Here is an 18030-nt window from a genome sequence, read left to right as displayed (position 1 = left end):
GAAAAACTATTAAAATTTCCAACATATGGAGGCTGAACAACACGCTGCTGAATAACCAACAAATCACAGAAGAAATCAAAAAAGAAATCAAAATTTGCATAGAAACAAATGAATATGAAAATACAACATCCCAAAACCCGTGGGACACTGTAAAAGCAGTCCTAAGGGGAAAGTTCATAGCAATACAGGCATACCTCAAGAAACAAGAAAAAAGTCAAATAAATAACCTAACTCTACACCTAAAGCAACCAGAAAAGGAAGAAATGAAGAACCACTGGGTTAGTAGAAGGAAAGAAATCTTAAAAATTAGGGCAGAAATAAATGCAAAAGAAACAAAAGAGACCATAGCAAAAATCAACAAAGCCAAAAGCTCGTTCTTTGAAAGGATAAATAAAATTGACAAACCATTAGCCAGACTCATCAAGAAACAAAGGGAGGAAAATCAAATCAATGAAATTAGAAATGAAAATGGAGAGATCACAACAGACAACACAGAAATACAAAGGATCATAAGAGACTACTATCAGCAATTATATGCTAATAAATTGAACAACGTGGAAGAAATGGACTAATTCTTAGAAAAGTACAACTTTCCAAAACTGGACCAGGAAGAAATAGAAAATCTTAACAGCATGGAAATCACAACTGAAATCACAATTTCACGGAAATTGAAACTGTAATCAGAAATCTTCCAGCAAACAAAGCCCATGTTCAGACAGCTTCACAGCTGAATTCTACCAAAAATTTAGGGAAGAGCTAACACCTAACCTACTCAAACTCTTCCAGAAAATTGCAGAGGAAGGTAAACTTCCAAACTCATTCTATGAGGCCACCATCACCCTAGTACCAAAACCTGACAAAGATGTCACAAATAAAGAAAACTACAGACCAATATCACTGATGAACATAGATGCAAAAATCCTTAACAAAATTCTAGCAATCAGAATCCAACAATACATTAAAAAGATCATACACCATGACCAAGTAGGCTTTATCCCAGGGATGCAAGGATTCTTCAATATTTGCAAATCAATCAATGTAATACACCACATTAACAAACTGAAAAATAAAAACCATATGATGATCTCAATAGATGCAGAGAAAGCCTTTGACAAAATTCAATATCCATTTATGATAAAAACTCTCCAGAAAGCAGGAATAGAAGGAACATACCTCAACATAATAAAAGCTATATATGACAAACCCACAGCAAACATTATCCTCAAAGGTGAAAAACTGAAAGCATTTCCCCTAAAGTCAGGAACAAGACAAGGGTGCCCACTTTCACCATTACTATTCAACATAGTTTTGGAAATTTTAGCCACAGCAATCAGAACAGAAAAAGAAATAAAAAAATCCAAATTGGAAAAGAAGAAGTAAAACTCTCACTGTTTGCAGATGACATGATCCTCTACATAGAAAACCCTAAAGAATCCACCAGAAAATTACTAGAACTAATCAATGAATATAGTAAAGTTGCAGGATATAAAATTAACATACAGAAATCCCTTGCATTCCAATACACTAATAATGAGAAAATAGAAAGAGAAATTAAGGGAACAGAAATCCCTTGCATTCCTATACACTAATAATGAGAAAACAGAAAGAGAAATTAAGGAAACAATTCCATTCACCATTGCAACGAAAAGAATAAAATACTTAGGAATATATCTACCTAAAGAAACTAAAGACCTATATATAGGAAACTATAAAACACTGGTGAAAGAAATGAAAGAGGACACTAACAGATGAGAAATATACCATGTTCATGGATTAGAAGAATCAATATAGTGAAAATGAGTATACTACCCAAAGCAATTTATAGATTCAATGCAACCCCTATCAAGCTACCAACGGTATTCTTCACAGAGCTAGAACAAGTAATTTCACAATTTGTATGGAAATACAAGAATAGCCAAAGCAATGTTGAGAAAGAAGAATGGAACTGGAGGAATCAATCTGCCTGACTTCAGGCTCTACTACAAAGCCACAGTCATCAAAACAGTATAGTACTGGCACAAAGACAGAAATATAGATCAATGGAACAAAATAGAAAGCCCAGAGATAAATCCACGCACATATGGACACCTTATCTTTGACAAAGGAGGCAAGAATATACAATGGATTAAAGACAATCTCTTTAACAAGTGGTGCTGGGAAAACTGGTCAATCACTTGTAAAAGAATGAAACTAGAACACTTTCTAACACCATACACAAAAATAAACTCAATGTGGATTAAAGATCTAAACCTAAGACTAGAAACTATAAAACTCCTAGAGGAGAACACAGGCAAAACACTCTCTGACATACATCACAGTAGGATCCTCTATGACCCACCTCCCAGAATATTGGAAATAAAAGCAAAAATAAACAAATGGGACCTAATTAAACTTAAAAGCTTCTGCACAACAAAGGAAACTATAAGCAAGGTGAAAAGACAGCCTTCAGAATGGGAGAAAATAATAGCAAATGAAGCAACTGACAAACAACTAATCTCAAAAATATACAAGCAACTCCTACAGCTCAATTCCAGAAAAATAAATGACCCAATCAAAAAATGGGCCAAAGAACTAGACATTTCTCCAAAGAAGACATATAGATGGCTAACAAACACATGAAAAGATGCTCAACATCACTCATTATCAGAGAAATGAAAATCAAAACCACAATGAGGTACCATTTCACACCAGTCAGAATGGCTACGATCCAAAAGTCTACAAGCAATAAATGCTGGAGAGGATGTGGAGAAAAGAGAACCCTCTTACACTGTTGGTGGGAATGCAAACTAGTATAGCCACTACGGAGAACAGTGTGGAGATTTCTTAAAAAACTGGAAATAGAACTGCCGTATGACCCAGCAATCCCACTGCTGGGCATACACACTAATAAGGAAACCAGAAGGGAAAGAGACACGTGTACCCCAATGTTCATCACAGCACTGTTTACAATAGCCAGGACATGGAAGCAACTTAGATGTCCATCAGCAGATGAATGGATAAGAAAGCTGTGGTACATATATACAATGGAGTATTACTTCAGCCATTAAAAAGAATACATTTGAATCAGTTCTAATGAGGTGGATGAAACTGGAGCCTATTATCCAGAGTGAAGTAAGCCAGAAAGAAAAACACCAATACAGTATACTAACGCACATATATGGAATTTAGAAAGATAGTAATAATAACCCTGTATACGAGACAGCAAAACAGACACTGATGTATAGAACAGTCTTTTGGACTCTGTGGGAGAGGGAAAGGGTGGGATGATTTGGGAGAATGGCATTGAAAAACATGTATAATATCATATATGAAACGAGTCGCCAGTACAGGTTCGGTGTATGATACTGGATGCTTGGGGCTGGTGCACTGGGATGACCCAGAGGGATGCTACGGGGAGGGAAGCGGGAGGAGGGTTCACGATGGGGAACACGTGTATACATGTGGAGGATTCATGTTGATATATGGCAAAACCAATACAATATTGTAAAGTTAAAAAATAAAATAAAATATATTAAAAAAATAAATAAATAAAAATTAAAAAAATAAAATCCCTTCAAGGATTTCAATTGTATCCCAATTAATTTCAAGATTTACTAGTTCTAAGTTGGAACATGCACTAAGGAACGGGCAACAATTTTTGAGCTAGATCTGCTTTTGGAATAAAGACGACAAAGACTGATAATAATACTGAATAATGACAGAATTTCCCAGGGTCAAATTACATGAAAATTAAAAACTAACTAATTCAAAACCCTCACATTTGATAGAAAGGTAAGAGTGCCTGAAGAACTATGGATGGAGGTTCGTGACATTGCACAGGACGCAATGATCAAGACCAACCCCAAAAAAAGAAATGCAAAAAGGCAAAATGGTTGTCCAAAGAGGCTTACAAATAGCTGAGAAAATAAAAGACGTGAAAGGCAAAGGAGAAAAGGAAAGATATACCCATTTGAATGCAGAGTTCCAAAGAATAGCAAGAAGAGATAAGAAAGCCTTTCTCAGTGATCAATGCAAAGAAATAGAGGAAAACAATAAAATGGGAAAGGCTAGACATCTCTTGAAGAAAACAGGAGATAACAGGGGAACATTTCATGCAAAGATGGGAACAATAAACTACAGAAATGGTATGGACCTAACAGAAGCAGAAGATACAAAGACGAGGTGGCAAGAATACACAGAAGAACTGTACAAAAAATTCCTCATGACCCAGATAACTATGATGGTGTGAACACTCACCTAGAGCTAGACATCCTGGAAGGTGAAGTTAAATGGGCCTTAGGAAGCATCACTATGAACAAAGCTAGCGGAGGTGATGGAACTCCATTTGAGCTATTTCAAATCCTTAAAAATGATGCTGTGAAAGTGCTGCACTCAATATGCCAGCAAATTTGGACAACTCAGCAGTGGCCACAGGACTGGAGAAGGTAAGTTTCATTCCAATCCAAAAGAACGGCAATTCCAAAGAATATTCACACTACCAAACAATTGCACTCATCTCACACACTAGCAAAGTAATGCTCAAAAGTCCCGAAGCCAGGCTTCAACAGAACATGAACCATGAACTTCCAGATGTTCAAGCTGGTTTGGAAAAGGCAGAGGAACCAGAGATCAAATTGGCAACATCTGCTGGATCATCAAAAAAGAAAGAGAATTGCAGAAAAACATCTTCTGCTTTATTGACCACATAAAAGCCTTTGACTGTGTGGATCACAAAAAACTGGAAAATTCTTAGAGATGGGAATACCAGACCACCGACCTGTCTTCTGAGAAATCTGTATGCAGGTCAAGAAGCAACAGTTAGAACTGGACATGGAACAACAGACTGGTTCCAAATCAGAAAAGTACATCAAGGCTTTATATTGCCACTCTGCTTATTTTACTTATATGCAGAGTACATCATGAGAAATGTTGGGCTGGATGGAGCACAAGCTGGAATCAAGATTGCCGGGAGAAATATCAATAACCTTGGCTAGGCAGATCACATCACACTTATGGCAGAAAGCGAAGAAGAGCCTCTTGATGAAAGTAAGAGAGAGAAAAAGTTGGCTTAAAGCTCAACATTCAGAAAACGAAGATCATGGCATCTGGTCCCATCACTTCATGGCAAATAGATGGGGAAACAATGGAAACAGTGATAGACTTTATTTTGGAGGGCTCCAAAAATCACTGCAGATGGTGACTGCAGCCATTAAATTAAAAGACACTTACTCCTTGGAAGAAAAGTTATGACCATCCTAGACAGCATATTCAAAAGCAGAGACATTACTTTACCAACAAAGGTCTGTCTAGTCAAGGCTATGGTTTTTCCAGTGGTCATGTATGGATGTGAGAGTTGGACTTGAAGAAAGCTGAGTGCCGAAGAACTGATGCTTCTGAACTGTGTTGTTCGAGAAGACTCTTGAGAGTCCCTTGGACTGCAAGGAGATCCAACCAGTCCATCCTAAAGGAAATCAGTCCTGGATGTTCATTGAAAGGACTGATGTTGAAGCTGACACTCTGATACTTTGGCCACCTCATGCGAAGAACTGACTCACTGGAAAAGACCCTGATGCTGGGAAAGATTGAGGGCAGGAGGAGAAGGGGACAACAGAGGATGAGACGGTTGGATGGCAACACCAACTCAATGGACATGGGTTTGAGTAAGCTCCAACAGTTGGTGATGCAGGGGCGCCTGGCGTGCTGCAGTCCATGAGGTCACAGAGAGTCAGACACGACTGAGACTGTGAACTGAAGAAAAGAGTACATAAGAGATTTTAACATGGTCGTATGGTGAAACCCACACAGAACTATCACCACAACCTAGCTGACTGATATTTAATGTTATTTTCTTTTTTGTAAAAGGTCTAAATAATGTTACATGTTTCAAGTTTCAAAACAGAGTGTGTAACAAGCATGTTCAATAGCAGCACATGCTCTGTTTGATTCATTAATCTTTATTCCCAGCAGGTTGAGAATTTTGTTAGTCTATTAGGATGTGTTAGTCAAAACAGTATCTTTTAAAAGCATTATTTCACATGTATTACATAATTTACTTTTCTTTCCCTTGAGAATGAACATTATGACCTAAACTTTTTCTATACACATCAAGTCCAATAAACAGCTGACTCATACTATATAATCAAGAAATTACCTCTCTGATTTATTTTTGCATATTATTAAATACCATAAGGTAGTAAATGTAATGACTCAAGAATCCTGTAAAGTTTTAGTAATTATGATTTTTATAAAAAGGTTTCATTTAATTGGAATTTTCATTAATAAACTGCCAAATTGTAAGTAAGACTTATTTTTTAAAATAGTGATAAGACAATTTAAAGAAAAGATGAAAACAACAGTTTCAGAAGGATAGGTGTTTTAACTCTTCTCTTAATGTTTGATAAAATTCACCTGTGAAGCTGTCATGTCCTGGACTTTTGTTTGTTGAAAGGTTTTTAATCATGGTTTCAATGACCCTGCAATTACACTCCTGGGCATATATCCAGAGAAAAACATGGCCCAAAAAGATGCATGCATCCCAGTGTTCACTGCAGCACTGTTTACAAAAGCCAAGACATGGAAGCAACCTAAATGTTCAGTCACAGAGGAATGGATAAAGATGTGGTGCATATATTCAATGGAATATTACTCAACCATTAAAAAGAATCAAATAATGTCATTTGCAGCAACTTGGATGGACCTAGAGAGTGTCATACTGAGTGAAGTCAGACAGAGAAGGAGAAATAGCATATGACATCCCTTATATGAGAAATTTATAAAGAAATGATACAAATAAACTTACTTATAAAACAGAAAGAGACTTACAGACTTAGAAAACGAACTTCTGATTGCCTGGGGAGAAGGGATTGTTAGGGACTTTGGGAAGGTCATGTACATACTGCTATATTTAAAATGGATAACAATGATCTACTGTAGAGCACATGGAACTCTGCTCAATGTTATGTGGCAGCCTGGGTGGGAGTGGGGTTTGGGGGAGAATGGATACAGGTATATGAATGGCTGAGTCCCTTCCCTGTTCACCTGAAAGTACTAGAACACTGTTAACTAGCTATACCCCAGTACAAAATGTTTTTGATGTTAAAAATAAATAAATAAAAAGATCAAAACATAAATTTTCATTTCTACCACTGATTGATTATACAACAGATCATAGGAGCAAGTGACTCAAATTCTTCTATGTCCCGTAAGTCATAAACTATGGACTGGTGGACCATTTAGGCCTTTTTCTCAGTTCAAAAATCCTATGTCTTTGTCAACTTGCAGTCCTATTTTTTGGTGTTGCTTACTAGAGTTAATAGTAGCAACATTAATTTCAAAGTCTCTCCTGTACTGACATCATATCTTAGGGCTAAAAGAAATCGGTAAAATTTAGTTCTCATATACTCCAATGGGTTCATATTTCATGGCATTAATGTCAGTATTAAATCACAGAACTTTCTAATTTACTTGTTTGTAAGATAAAATCAAAGGCAGTAGGCAGAGTAACAGCTCTCTACCCACAAAAAAAGATATCCACACACACAAATCCCTGAACCTGTGAATGATATTTTATATTAAGAAGACAGACTTTGCTGATAAGAATAAGGCTAAGCACGTTGCAGTACAAAATTACCCCGGTTAACAGTGGGTAGACCCAATCTAAGGAGTCCTTAGAAACAGAGAATCTTCCCAGTCTATGGTGATCCATCAGAGGGGGATGTGATGATAGAGAAGGTCACAGAGAAGCTACATTATGGATTTTGAAAATGAAGGGAGGGGGCCATGAGCAAAGGAATGTGAGAGACCTTCAGATACTGGAAAAGGTCAAGAAATGCATTATCCCTCAGAGCCTCCAGAGAGCAACTTGGGCCTGAAGGACCCCTTGACTTTAGCCAGTGGGACCCATCACACTTCCAGCCCACAGTACTATAAAGTAATAAATGTGTTGTTTTAAACCACTAAATTTGTAGCAACTTAACAGCAACAGAAAACACATGTATCATTCAAATAAATTTTGGAGAAATTTCTATGTCAGTAAAAGCACACTTTAAATTTTTAAAAAGACATTGTATTTATGTACTACTTCCCTGGTGACTCAGATGATAAAGCGTCTGTCTACAATGCGGGAGACCTGGGTTCGAGCCCTGGGTTGGGAAGATCCCCTGGAGAAGGAAAAGGCAATCCACTTCAGTACTATTGCCTGGAAAATCCCATGGACAGAGGAGCCTGGTAGGCTACAGTCTATGGGGTCACAAAGAGTAGGACACAACTGAGCAACTTCACTTTCACTTGGTGTAAGTAAAAACTGAATATATCTGTTCAAACCTAAGAGCTATAAAATGAAGTATTATTATATATTTTGGAGAAAATTCCCTAACCATAAGTCTTTGATTATTAGTATATGCTTGCATATAAATTATAATTATTAATAAAAATATATACATACCTAATTGTTCAATAATACTTGAAACCATCCCAAGAGGCTTTAATTCAATATCTTCAGGCAGAACAATAGTGAGTTCTTCAACAGAAGGTAGTTCCTGTAATACAAAAAAGCAGTAATCTTCCACCAGCTTCAAGGACTTAATTTTTTTTTTTTTTTTAAAAGATGGCTTCCATGTAGTATGCTGTTTCTGTTTCTGAGATGTAACATTAAGTATTTTTCATCTCTTGGATCTCGTCCTTTCTAGTGTCTGAACATTTCTCCCCTCTCCAACATCTCCCCACCTAAGTGATTCAAGAGATCTAGTATCTACACCCTAACCGATAATGCAGACCTAAATACCACTCTAGATTTTTCCAATCGACTTGAACAAGAGACCATCCTAAAAGAGACAATATAAAATAACTCCCAGAGACATTCCACTTGAAGAGAATTAATTCTATTGGCTCTGATTTCTCCACAGAAGAGTTCTCTGATCTGTCTTAATGTGGTTAGTTAATTAATTTGACTATGACTAAACAATTTAACAGAGGAACAGCTAACTTTTCTGAGGCTGTGTGAAAGAAAGATGAATTTCTGGTCTCTTCAAGACAAAATACATAATTCCTTGAAATGATGTAGTAAGTTTCAGCTCAAGAAGCTGTGAAGCTGTTACCTGATTATCTTCTTCCCTGTCTAGGTTAAAACCAAATTTCTTTACATTCTGACCCAGGTGCTGTTTGTCAGTTGTACAGAAACTAGATACTGAAGTGGAGAGGATACTGAAGAAAAATCTAAGAAAGCAGACCTTAGGTTTTAAATTAAATAAAAAGAGCTTTCTGTTCACCTTTGTCAAATGATCACAACTGACTCTCCCAAGTAAAGTTTTTCCCTAAGAAGGGCTTAAAGGAAAGTGCAAAGAGCCTACTAATGGTATACCAGGGTTAAGTCTGGGAGAGAAAAAAATGACTTTTGGAGAACTGTTAAAAAAGACAGGAAAACCTAAATCATACAGAGCATTTTAGATGAGTGTATCTCAGATACTCATTTTCCTCTACAGGATCTCCAGTCCAGGCTTTTAGCAAAAACAAGACTGGGAGCTGACTGTGGCTCAGATCATGAACTCCTTATTGCCGAATTCAGACTTAAACTGAAGAAAGTAGAGAAATCCACTAGACCATTTAAGTATGACCTAAGTCAAATCCCTTATGATTATACAGTGGAAGTGAGAAATAGATTTAAGGGACTAGATCTGATAGATAGAGTGCCTGATGAACTATGGACGGAGGTTCTTGACACTGTACAGGAGACAGGGATCAAGACCATCCCCATGGAAAAGAAATGCAAAAAAGCAAAATGGCTGTCTGGAGAGGCCTTACAAATAGCTGTGAAAAGAAGAGAAGCAAAAAGCAAAGGAGAAAAGGAAAGACATAAACATCTGAATGCAGAGTTCCAAAGAATAGCAAGAAGAGATAAGAAAGCCTTCCTCAGCCATCAATGCCAAGAAATAGAGAAAAAGAACAGAATGGGAAAGACTAGAGATCTCTTCAAGAAAACTAGAGATACCAAGGGAACATTTCATGCAAAGATGGGCTCAATAAAGGACAGAAATGGTATGGACCTAACAGAAGCAGAAGATATTAAGAAGAGGTGGCAAGAATACACAGAAGAACTGTACAAAAAAGATCTTCATGATCCAGATAATCACAATGGTGTGATTACTCACCTACAGCAAGACATCCTGGAATGTGAAGTCAAATGGGCCTCAGGAAGCATCACTATGTACAAAGCTAGTGGAGGTGATGGAATTACTGCTGAGCTATTCCAAATCCTGAAAGATGATGCTGCAGAAGTGCTGCACTCAATATGTCAGCAAATTTGGAAAACTCAGCAGTGGCCACAGGACTGGAAAAGGTCAGTTTTCATTCTAATTCCAAAGAAAGGCAATGCCAAGGAATCCTCAAACTACTGCATAACTACACTCATTTCACATGCTGGCAAAGTAATGCTCAGAATTTTCCAAGCCAAGCAACAACACTACATATATACTAAGAACTTCCAGATGTTCAAGCTGGATTTAGAAAAGGCACAGGAACCAGAGATCAACTGCTAAAATCCACTGGATCATAGAAAAAGCAAGAGAATTCCAGAAAAATATCTACTTCTGCTTTATTGACTACATAAAACCCTTTGACTGTGTGGATCACAACAAACTGTGAAAAATTCTTAAAGAGATGGAAATACAAGACCCATATATAAGAAACACATATACAGGTCAAGAAGCAACAGTTAGAACCGAACACGGGACAACAGACTGATTCCAAATTGGGAAAGAAGTACATGAAGGCTGTATGTTTTCACCTTGCTTATTTAACTTATATGCAGAGTACATCATGCGAAATGCCAGGCTGGATGAAGGAAGCACAAGCTGGAATCAAGATTGATGGGAGAAATATCAATAACCACAGATATGCAGATGACACCACCCTCATGGCAGAAAATGAAGAACTACAGAGCCTCCTGATGAAAGTAAAAAGAGGATTGTGAAAAGGCTGACTTAAAACTCAACATTCAAAAAACAAAGATCATGGCATCTGGTCTTAACACCTCATGGCAAATGGGGAAACAATGGAAACAGTAAGAGACTTTATTTTCTTGGGCTCCCAAATCCCTGCTGTGGTGATTGCTGCCATTAAATTAAAAGACACTTAATTCTTGGGAGAAAAACCATGAAAAACCTAGACAGCATATTAAAAAGTAGAGACACTACTCTGTCAACAAAGGTCCGTCTACTCAAAGTTATGGTTTTTCCAGTAGTCATGTATGGATGTGAGAGTTGGACCATGAAGAAGGTTGAGCTCTGACAAACTGATGCTTTAGAATTGTGTTGGAGAAGACTCTTGGGAGTCTCTTGGACTGCAAGGATATCAAACCAGTCAATCCTAATGGAAATCAATCCTGAATATTCATTGGAAGGACTGATGCTGAAGATCCAATACTCTGGCCACCTGACTGGAAGAGCCGACTCATTAGAAAAGACCCTGATGCTGGGAAAGACTGAAGGCAAGAGAAGGGGATGACAGAGGATGAGATGGTTGGATGGCATCACCGACTCAACTGACATGAGTCTGAGCAAACTCTGGGAGATGGTGAAGGACAGGGAAGTCTGGCATGCAGCAGTCCATGGGGTCAGAAAGAGTCAGACACAACTCAGCGACCGAACAACAGCAATGCAACCACACAAGGATGAAAACTGCTTGCTATTTCACCAAATTACAGTAAGGTATAGAGCAAAATCTTTCATTACTTTTAGACTGTAACAAAGTCTGCTGGTTAAATAAAGCTAAGAGTTTGTAGATAGAGGAAAGGAAGAAAAGCAGAAATGCTATGAGATCTTTTATGGAAACCTCCGAACCAGGTAGGAGGGCAGATCACATGCCAGTAACACTTAAGACACAAATCAATGCTATTCTCAATAAATATATGCTATTTTGACTACAAAATGGAAGGCTCCTTAATTTGTATTTTCTATAAGGAGGAATAAAGGCCCATGCAATATAATTACGTTTTGATCCAAACCAAAACTGATACTGTTTTCATCGTTTTTAACTTTAAATATAGAAGTTACATATGTTCCTTTTTTTTTTTTAATAAAAACTTCAGTAGTACAAAAGAACACAAAAATATTTAAAACATGAACAGCAAATAAATTTAAAAAATAAAAAGCAAAATAAAAAAAAAAGCAAAAATCTCCCCTATCCTATTCCTTTCAACCTTGTTCCAATTCCTCTCCACAGACAGCTGTTAACAGATTTTCAAATATGTTTACTAGGCAGACACAAACTTTACATTTAACTTTAATATGTCTCATTCAAATAAAATATCCATATTGTAATATAAGCTATCCTTTTCATGTTATATCTTGCACGTCTTTCTACATCAAAAATAAGTATCTATTTTATTTAAACTCTTATGGTGTTCCACTATATAAATGGACTATAACTTAGTATACCAATCATCCTATATAATAATAATCTGCACAGCTTTAATTTTTATTATTACACAAAATGATACAATGAACATTCTTTAATACATACGTTTGTGTAACTCTCATGATAAATTCTTCTAAGTGAAACTGCTAGATCCAAAGGTATAAACATTTTTAATTTTGACAAATACTGCTAAATCTCCTTTCAAAAAGGCTGCATCAATGCACACTTCCATGAATGATGTATGAAGAGATTTTCCTATTATCGATGTCATCACTCAGGAGCAAACTTTAAAGCCCACCCAATAGGTCTAAAATAGTATCCTGCCTTAAATCCAAATTTCTTCATTAATCAGGACAACATGATTCCTGGCTATCTGAATGTATTTATGAATTGTTTGTATACTTTACATATAGTTCTTCTGAAAGGTTTATCTTTTTATCAGTTTGTAAGAAAATTTGGGGTCTTTAAGAACATTTGCCCGTTATCAACTATACAGCAAATATCCATTCCCTTATCTCCCAAATATATCAATATTTTCCTTTTTTCTGATTTTAACCCTGTATCACATTTATGAAGACCTCTATAACAAGATCACGTTTGAAACATTGTTGCTGTCCTTACTTTGCTGCTGCTGCTAAGTCGCTTCAATCGTGTCTGAACATTGTTGCTGTCCTTACTTTGCTGCTGCTGCTAAGTCGCTTCAATCGTGTCTGACTCTGTCTGACCCCATAGACGGCAGCCCACCAGGCTCTGCCGTCCCTGGGATTCTCCACGCAAGAACACTGGAGTGGGTTGCCATTTCCTTCTTCAATGCATGTAAGTGAAAAGTGAAAGTGAAATCGCTCAGTTGTGCCTGACTCTTAGCGACCCCATGGACTGCAGCCTACCAGGCTTCTCCATCCATGGGATTTTCCAGGCAAGAGTACTGGAGTGGGTTGCCATTGCCTTCTCCTTCCTTACTTTAGTTTCACTTTTAAAATTATATGTATGATGGAGAGAGTAACATGGAAACTTACATTAGCATATGTAAAACTGCCAATGGGACTTTGCATTCTGTCTCAGGGAACTCAAACAGGGGCTCTGTATCAACCTAGAGGGGTGGGATGGGGAGGGAGATGAAAGGGAGGTTCAAGAGGGAGGGGACATATGTATAACTATGGGTGATTCATGCTGATGCTTGACAGAAAACAACAAAATTCTGTAAAGCAATTATCCTTCAATTAAAAAATTAATAATAAATAAAGTACTCTTATCAAAAAATAAAATTACATGAACACAATATCATGCTGAAATTCATGTCTAGTGCTTTTCTTGTGTAGTCACTCTATTATCATATTTTCAAAAAAATAAGTTCTCCTACTTTTCAATATTAGCACATTGTATTCTGAACTGTTCAAGTAACTATGGTTGGTATGACTACAATACAAATGTCAAGCAAGTGTGATGATTGTGGGCTTGTATCTCTATCAGGAATGTTTCAAATGTCAAGCATAAGAATGAATTTTGATTGGGATTTTTTTTTTAATAAGGTTAAGAAAGGTATACATATATTCCTATTTTTGTGTTTCTTTTTTAAGTGAGACATGATGACTGTTAAACTTTACCAAATGCCTTTTCATCATCTTTTGAGATTATTATCACATAAATCACTCTGAGTTGAGCATGTCAAACTATACAGGGTCTGACAGAGTCCTGACATCCTGCTTCAAGGATGTCTGTGAGACAGCCAGCATGAGAGACAAGGCAAGGTAAATAAAGCCAGACTATTTGCAGTGAGGTGGGGACTTACACCTGTGTTCAAAATACAGGCTGGCAGGCTCCCTGAACTGTTACTACCCCATTTTCAACCTATGTATTAATAAAACAGCAAGTTTTGCCTACTAATGGGAAGGATTTCTGATCTCACATAGAACCAAACTTAGAATACAGATATAATACTTCTAATTCCAGCTCACTGACCCCAGGACTCTGAAATGTGGAAATATATACAGTTTTCTGTGATTCCTACAGAAGGCCAATGAAGGCATTCAACTGCTTCTTGATGGTAAAAGACCCTACCTATAAGAGCGATATGCATGAAGTCTCTTATCACAAACGCTCTACAAAACACAGAAGGTATGTATAGTACATATAACTTAAGAGATAAATGGAATCAGCCTATTACAATTCCAGGTTAACAGCCTGTTTTGGAATTTGCTTTTGAAAGTCTAGTTAAGCCAACCAGTATATTTGCTTTGGAAATGGCAGATATTCTGGAAATGGAATCAATGGAGAAAAGAGATATTTGTCCTTTTCAAATAAGCATGCTAGGAAACAAGGGATAAAAGATAAAGGGGGCAAAAATCTCCCAAACTCCCTCAACAATTCATCCAAGGGATGTGCTTTCCATGAAGACTTTTGACAGGTTTGAAGGCATAATTTTAGAAGGTTCAAATGGAAAGCTTCTCGGACTGCAATGTCACACCGTCAACATGAAATCCTGTCTCAACATGTAGATAGATGTCTCAAGTTATGTTAACTTCCCTAACCATTAAGCTGAAGAACTGCACCACCACCAAGCCTAGTCAGTCTTTATCAAATTATCCTGTGGTTTTGTTTTCTTGTGAATATATTAATGTCTAACATACTATTCTTTTACCGGCTTAAAATCTATGTCCCAAACTAGACAACAAATCCAACAAAAACTAGGACGAGGTCTGCCTTGCTTCTTACTATGGTAAGAACAATGACTATCACAAAGTATTTAGTATATACTAAATAGTATATACTAAATGATATTTAGTATATATCACAAAGGTATTTAGTATATATTTATTACATGAATTGACTTAGCTCAACAACCCAAGCTAAAAACAAATAAACAAACAAAAAATTTAAATTGGAGTTTTTCAGTCAAAGCACGAATCAGATAATGAAACTACAATTCTTAAAATTCAAAAAAGAATCCTCAAGGAATGAAAAGGATCTCAACCCAGCCTTCTCAAAAAGAAAGTAAAAAAGGGTGGCTTCCAATTAAGCTTCACTGCACAGAACTGACACACAGATACCTCAGGTTTGCAGCAGCAAGTATTATTGTAGCCAGGAGAGTAACTAATACAGCAGTTGCCCTGGTACAAAATTCAATCTGCTTAGTCTCATAACCTCCTTCAAATAAAAACCAAAACTTTGTTTTCCACAAGTGGAGAAAGGATGTGTATGTGTGATAGAGACGAGGAGAAGCACACTCCAGTGACAAAGAACAAAAGAAAGGGACCAAAACACACAGTAAATGACACCAGTGACTTGCCAGTGGAGAGTATATAGAGTCAGAGATGAGACACGTAACAACGACAAACCAAAAGGCTGAGGGCAGACATGATGAGGGAAATCCAGGCCCTTTATCATATAAACAAAACCGAGTCTCATGAAAACAAAAAGTTAGAAACCTATTTACAGCTAGTTAGGAAGATTCAAACATGAGCCTGGTTTACCTATGACCCTCATAGAAAGATTAATGAGTGAGTAGGAAAGACTCCTACTCTGCTTATCTAATACAAGATGTTAATTAATTTGATTATTTAAATTTAATTAATTAAAATTAAATAAAATTTACAATGCAGTCTTCAGGAGCACTAGCCACATTCAAGTGTTCTGTTGCTGTGGTATAAAGACAGGGTTAATATAATAGGACATGTCCATCACTGCAGGAGGACTGGCTGGATAGCACTGCTTTACACTCTCATACATCCAAAGAGCCCTCCATTACTAAATATATACCCAAGTATAAGCGGACCATCTATTTTTAGCCATTAATACAAGTATAATTTTAGGACCACATTCTAACAGTATGCACCATATTAGGTCTTGACGTTAACCTGAATACCTGGGAAATGAAGGTGTGTGATCAATCTTTGTCATTATTGTTATTTGCTACTTTCCAAAATTAAAAAGAAACTAACAACTTATTTTGGATATATACAATCTGCAGCTAAATATAAATATCTATGCTTTCATGCGTGCTTAGTTGCTAAGTTGTGTCTGACTCTTTGTGACCCCATGGACTCTAAGCCACCAGATTCCACTGTCCATGGGATTTTCCAGGCAAGAATGCTGGAGTGGGTTGCCATTTCCCACTCTGGGGGATTTTCCTGACCCAGGGACTGAATCCACATCTCCTGCATTGGCAGGCAGATTCTCTACCACTGAGTCACCAAAAATAGGCATAGCATTCAGCAAAATGCTGAAAGTCAACATACTAATGAAATCCAATCCTCTACTTCTGGCGCATCTACAGATCCAAATCAAAGGCTTTATTAAAGGGCAACAGAGGGTTTCTTACAATAATGTAGGAAAGCTTAAATTAGATGACAGAATCATCTTTCACCATTACAAATTATGCTCATTACTCAAAAACCAAATAATCGGGAAGTTCAAATGATCAAATTCCAGTGCTATGAAAAAGTCCTAAGCAGGAACTGAAAAACAGAGCTGACTAGACTCCATCTGATGCCAGATCTGAATCCGCTCTTCCTCACTCACTGCATCAGGAAAGTCATTTTTGGGTTATCAGTTTTCTTATCTATCTATAAGTAGTGAGAAACTAAGCAAAAAAAAAAAAAGTTCTCAACAATTCATACAAGTGATTAATAGTACAATTTTTAAAAATGTTTAACAGCATGCAATCAAAAAGACAGAATATTAATACAGAAATTACATAACAGACTTGAATAAAGTTACTCTGATTCTGAAGAACAGATGTTATGCTCTTCAGCTATGGCATTAAAGAAATGCAAGGTCCCAACCACATCTCAAGTAACTGTGAAAGATCAACAACAGTCTATCATTGCTCAGTTAAACAAAATATTCAAATGTGTAGCATCTAACATTAAAATTCATCCTATTAAAAATTAAACTGTAGATACGCCAGTCAAAAAATGGTGTCTAAGACTTTCATCAGAAAAATGGAAGGAGCTAATCAGTCAGAAATGGCCCTCTGAAAAAACAACAATATCTTACAATGGCCCTGACTTCCCTAGCTCAAGGAAGGCTTATCACTGGGGGAGGGGGAAAAAATCAGTAATTCATGATCTTTTCAGGTAAAATTATCTAAAGAACCTTGTTTTGGGTTTTCACTCACAAACACAGAAAAAGGGCAGCAAATAGTGAGAAAGAAATCAAACATTCCAAATGGCAACTAACCCATTTGATGCCAGTTTGGGGAGAACTTTAAAAACTGAGGAAAGTGGAACAAAACTATCCCACCACTCTCTCCTGTTAGCCAGGAGCAGAGGACTGCACGTGGCAGCCAACTGTGTCTCCAGCCAAGCTGGAGTCTTCTTTACAGACATTGGTCTTTATCCTCTAAAACAGCCACAACTCACTCATTAAAATCTACAGGGGTCAGGGAACCTAACAGAATGTTTTTCTGTAATAATGATCATATACATGTATATACAGAAGACACATATGGGTACTCTACTGAATAAATTAGTATTTATCCAGGATCAGTTGTGCTTCATAGAAGCTTACTGAAGTAACTGTGCAATGAAGTACAAAATTTTAATTTTTAAAAAAATGTGAGCACTGTTTTTAAAAAGCACCAAATATTACTGAAAACCTACCTCCTTTCAAGTATATAAGCCATTTAAATATCAGGCATTT

At 36.9% G+C, this 18030-nt stretch overlaps 1 protein-coding gene across 1 annotated transcript in view; it reads right to left on the bottom strand.

The window, feature by feature from the left end:
- The window catches only part of NAF1 (nuclear assembly factor 1 ribonucleoprotein), a 50510-nt gene that overhangs the window by 22195 nt on the left and 10285 nt on the right, over window positions 1-18030 (bottom strand). Inside the window, exon 3 of the mRNA XM_061419262.1 lies at window positions 8423-8516. Coding sequence (XP_061275246.1) covers window positions 8423-8516 — 94 coding nt within the window. The remainder of the gene's footprint in view (window positions 1-8422; window positions 8517-18030) is intronic.

The sequence above is a fragment of the Bos javanicus genome, chromosome 6 (genome assembly GCF_032452875.1).
Source record: "Bos javanicus breed banteng chromosome 6, ARS-OSU_banteng_1.0, whole genome shotgun sequence".
In the NCBI taxonomy this organism is placed as follows: Eukaryota; Metazoa; Chordata; class Mammalia; order Artiodactyla; family Bovidae; genus Bos; species Bos javanicus.
This window is presented reverse-complemented; position numbering and strand designations above follow the sequence as displayed.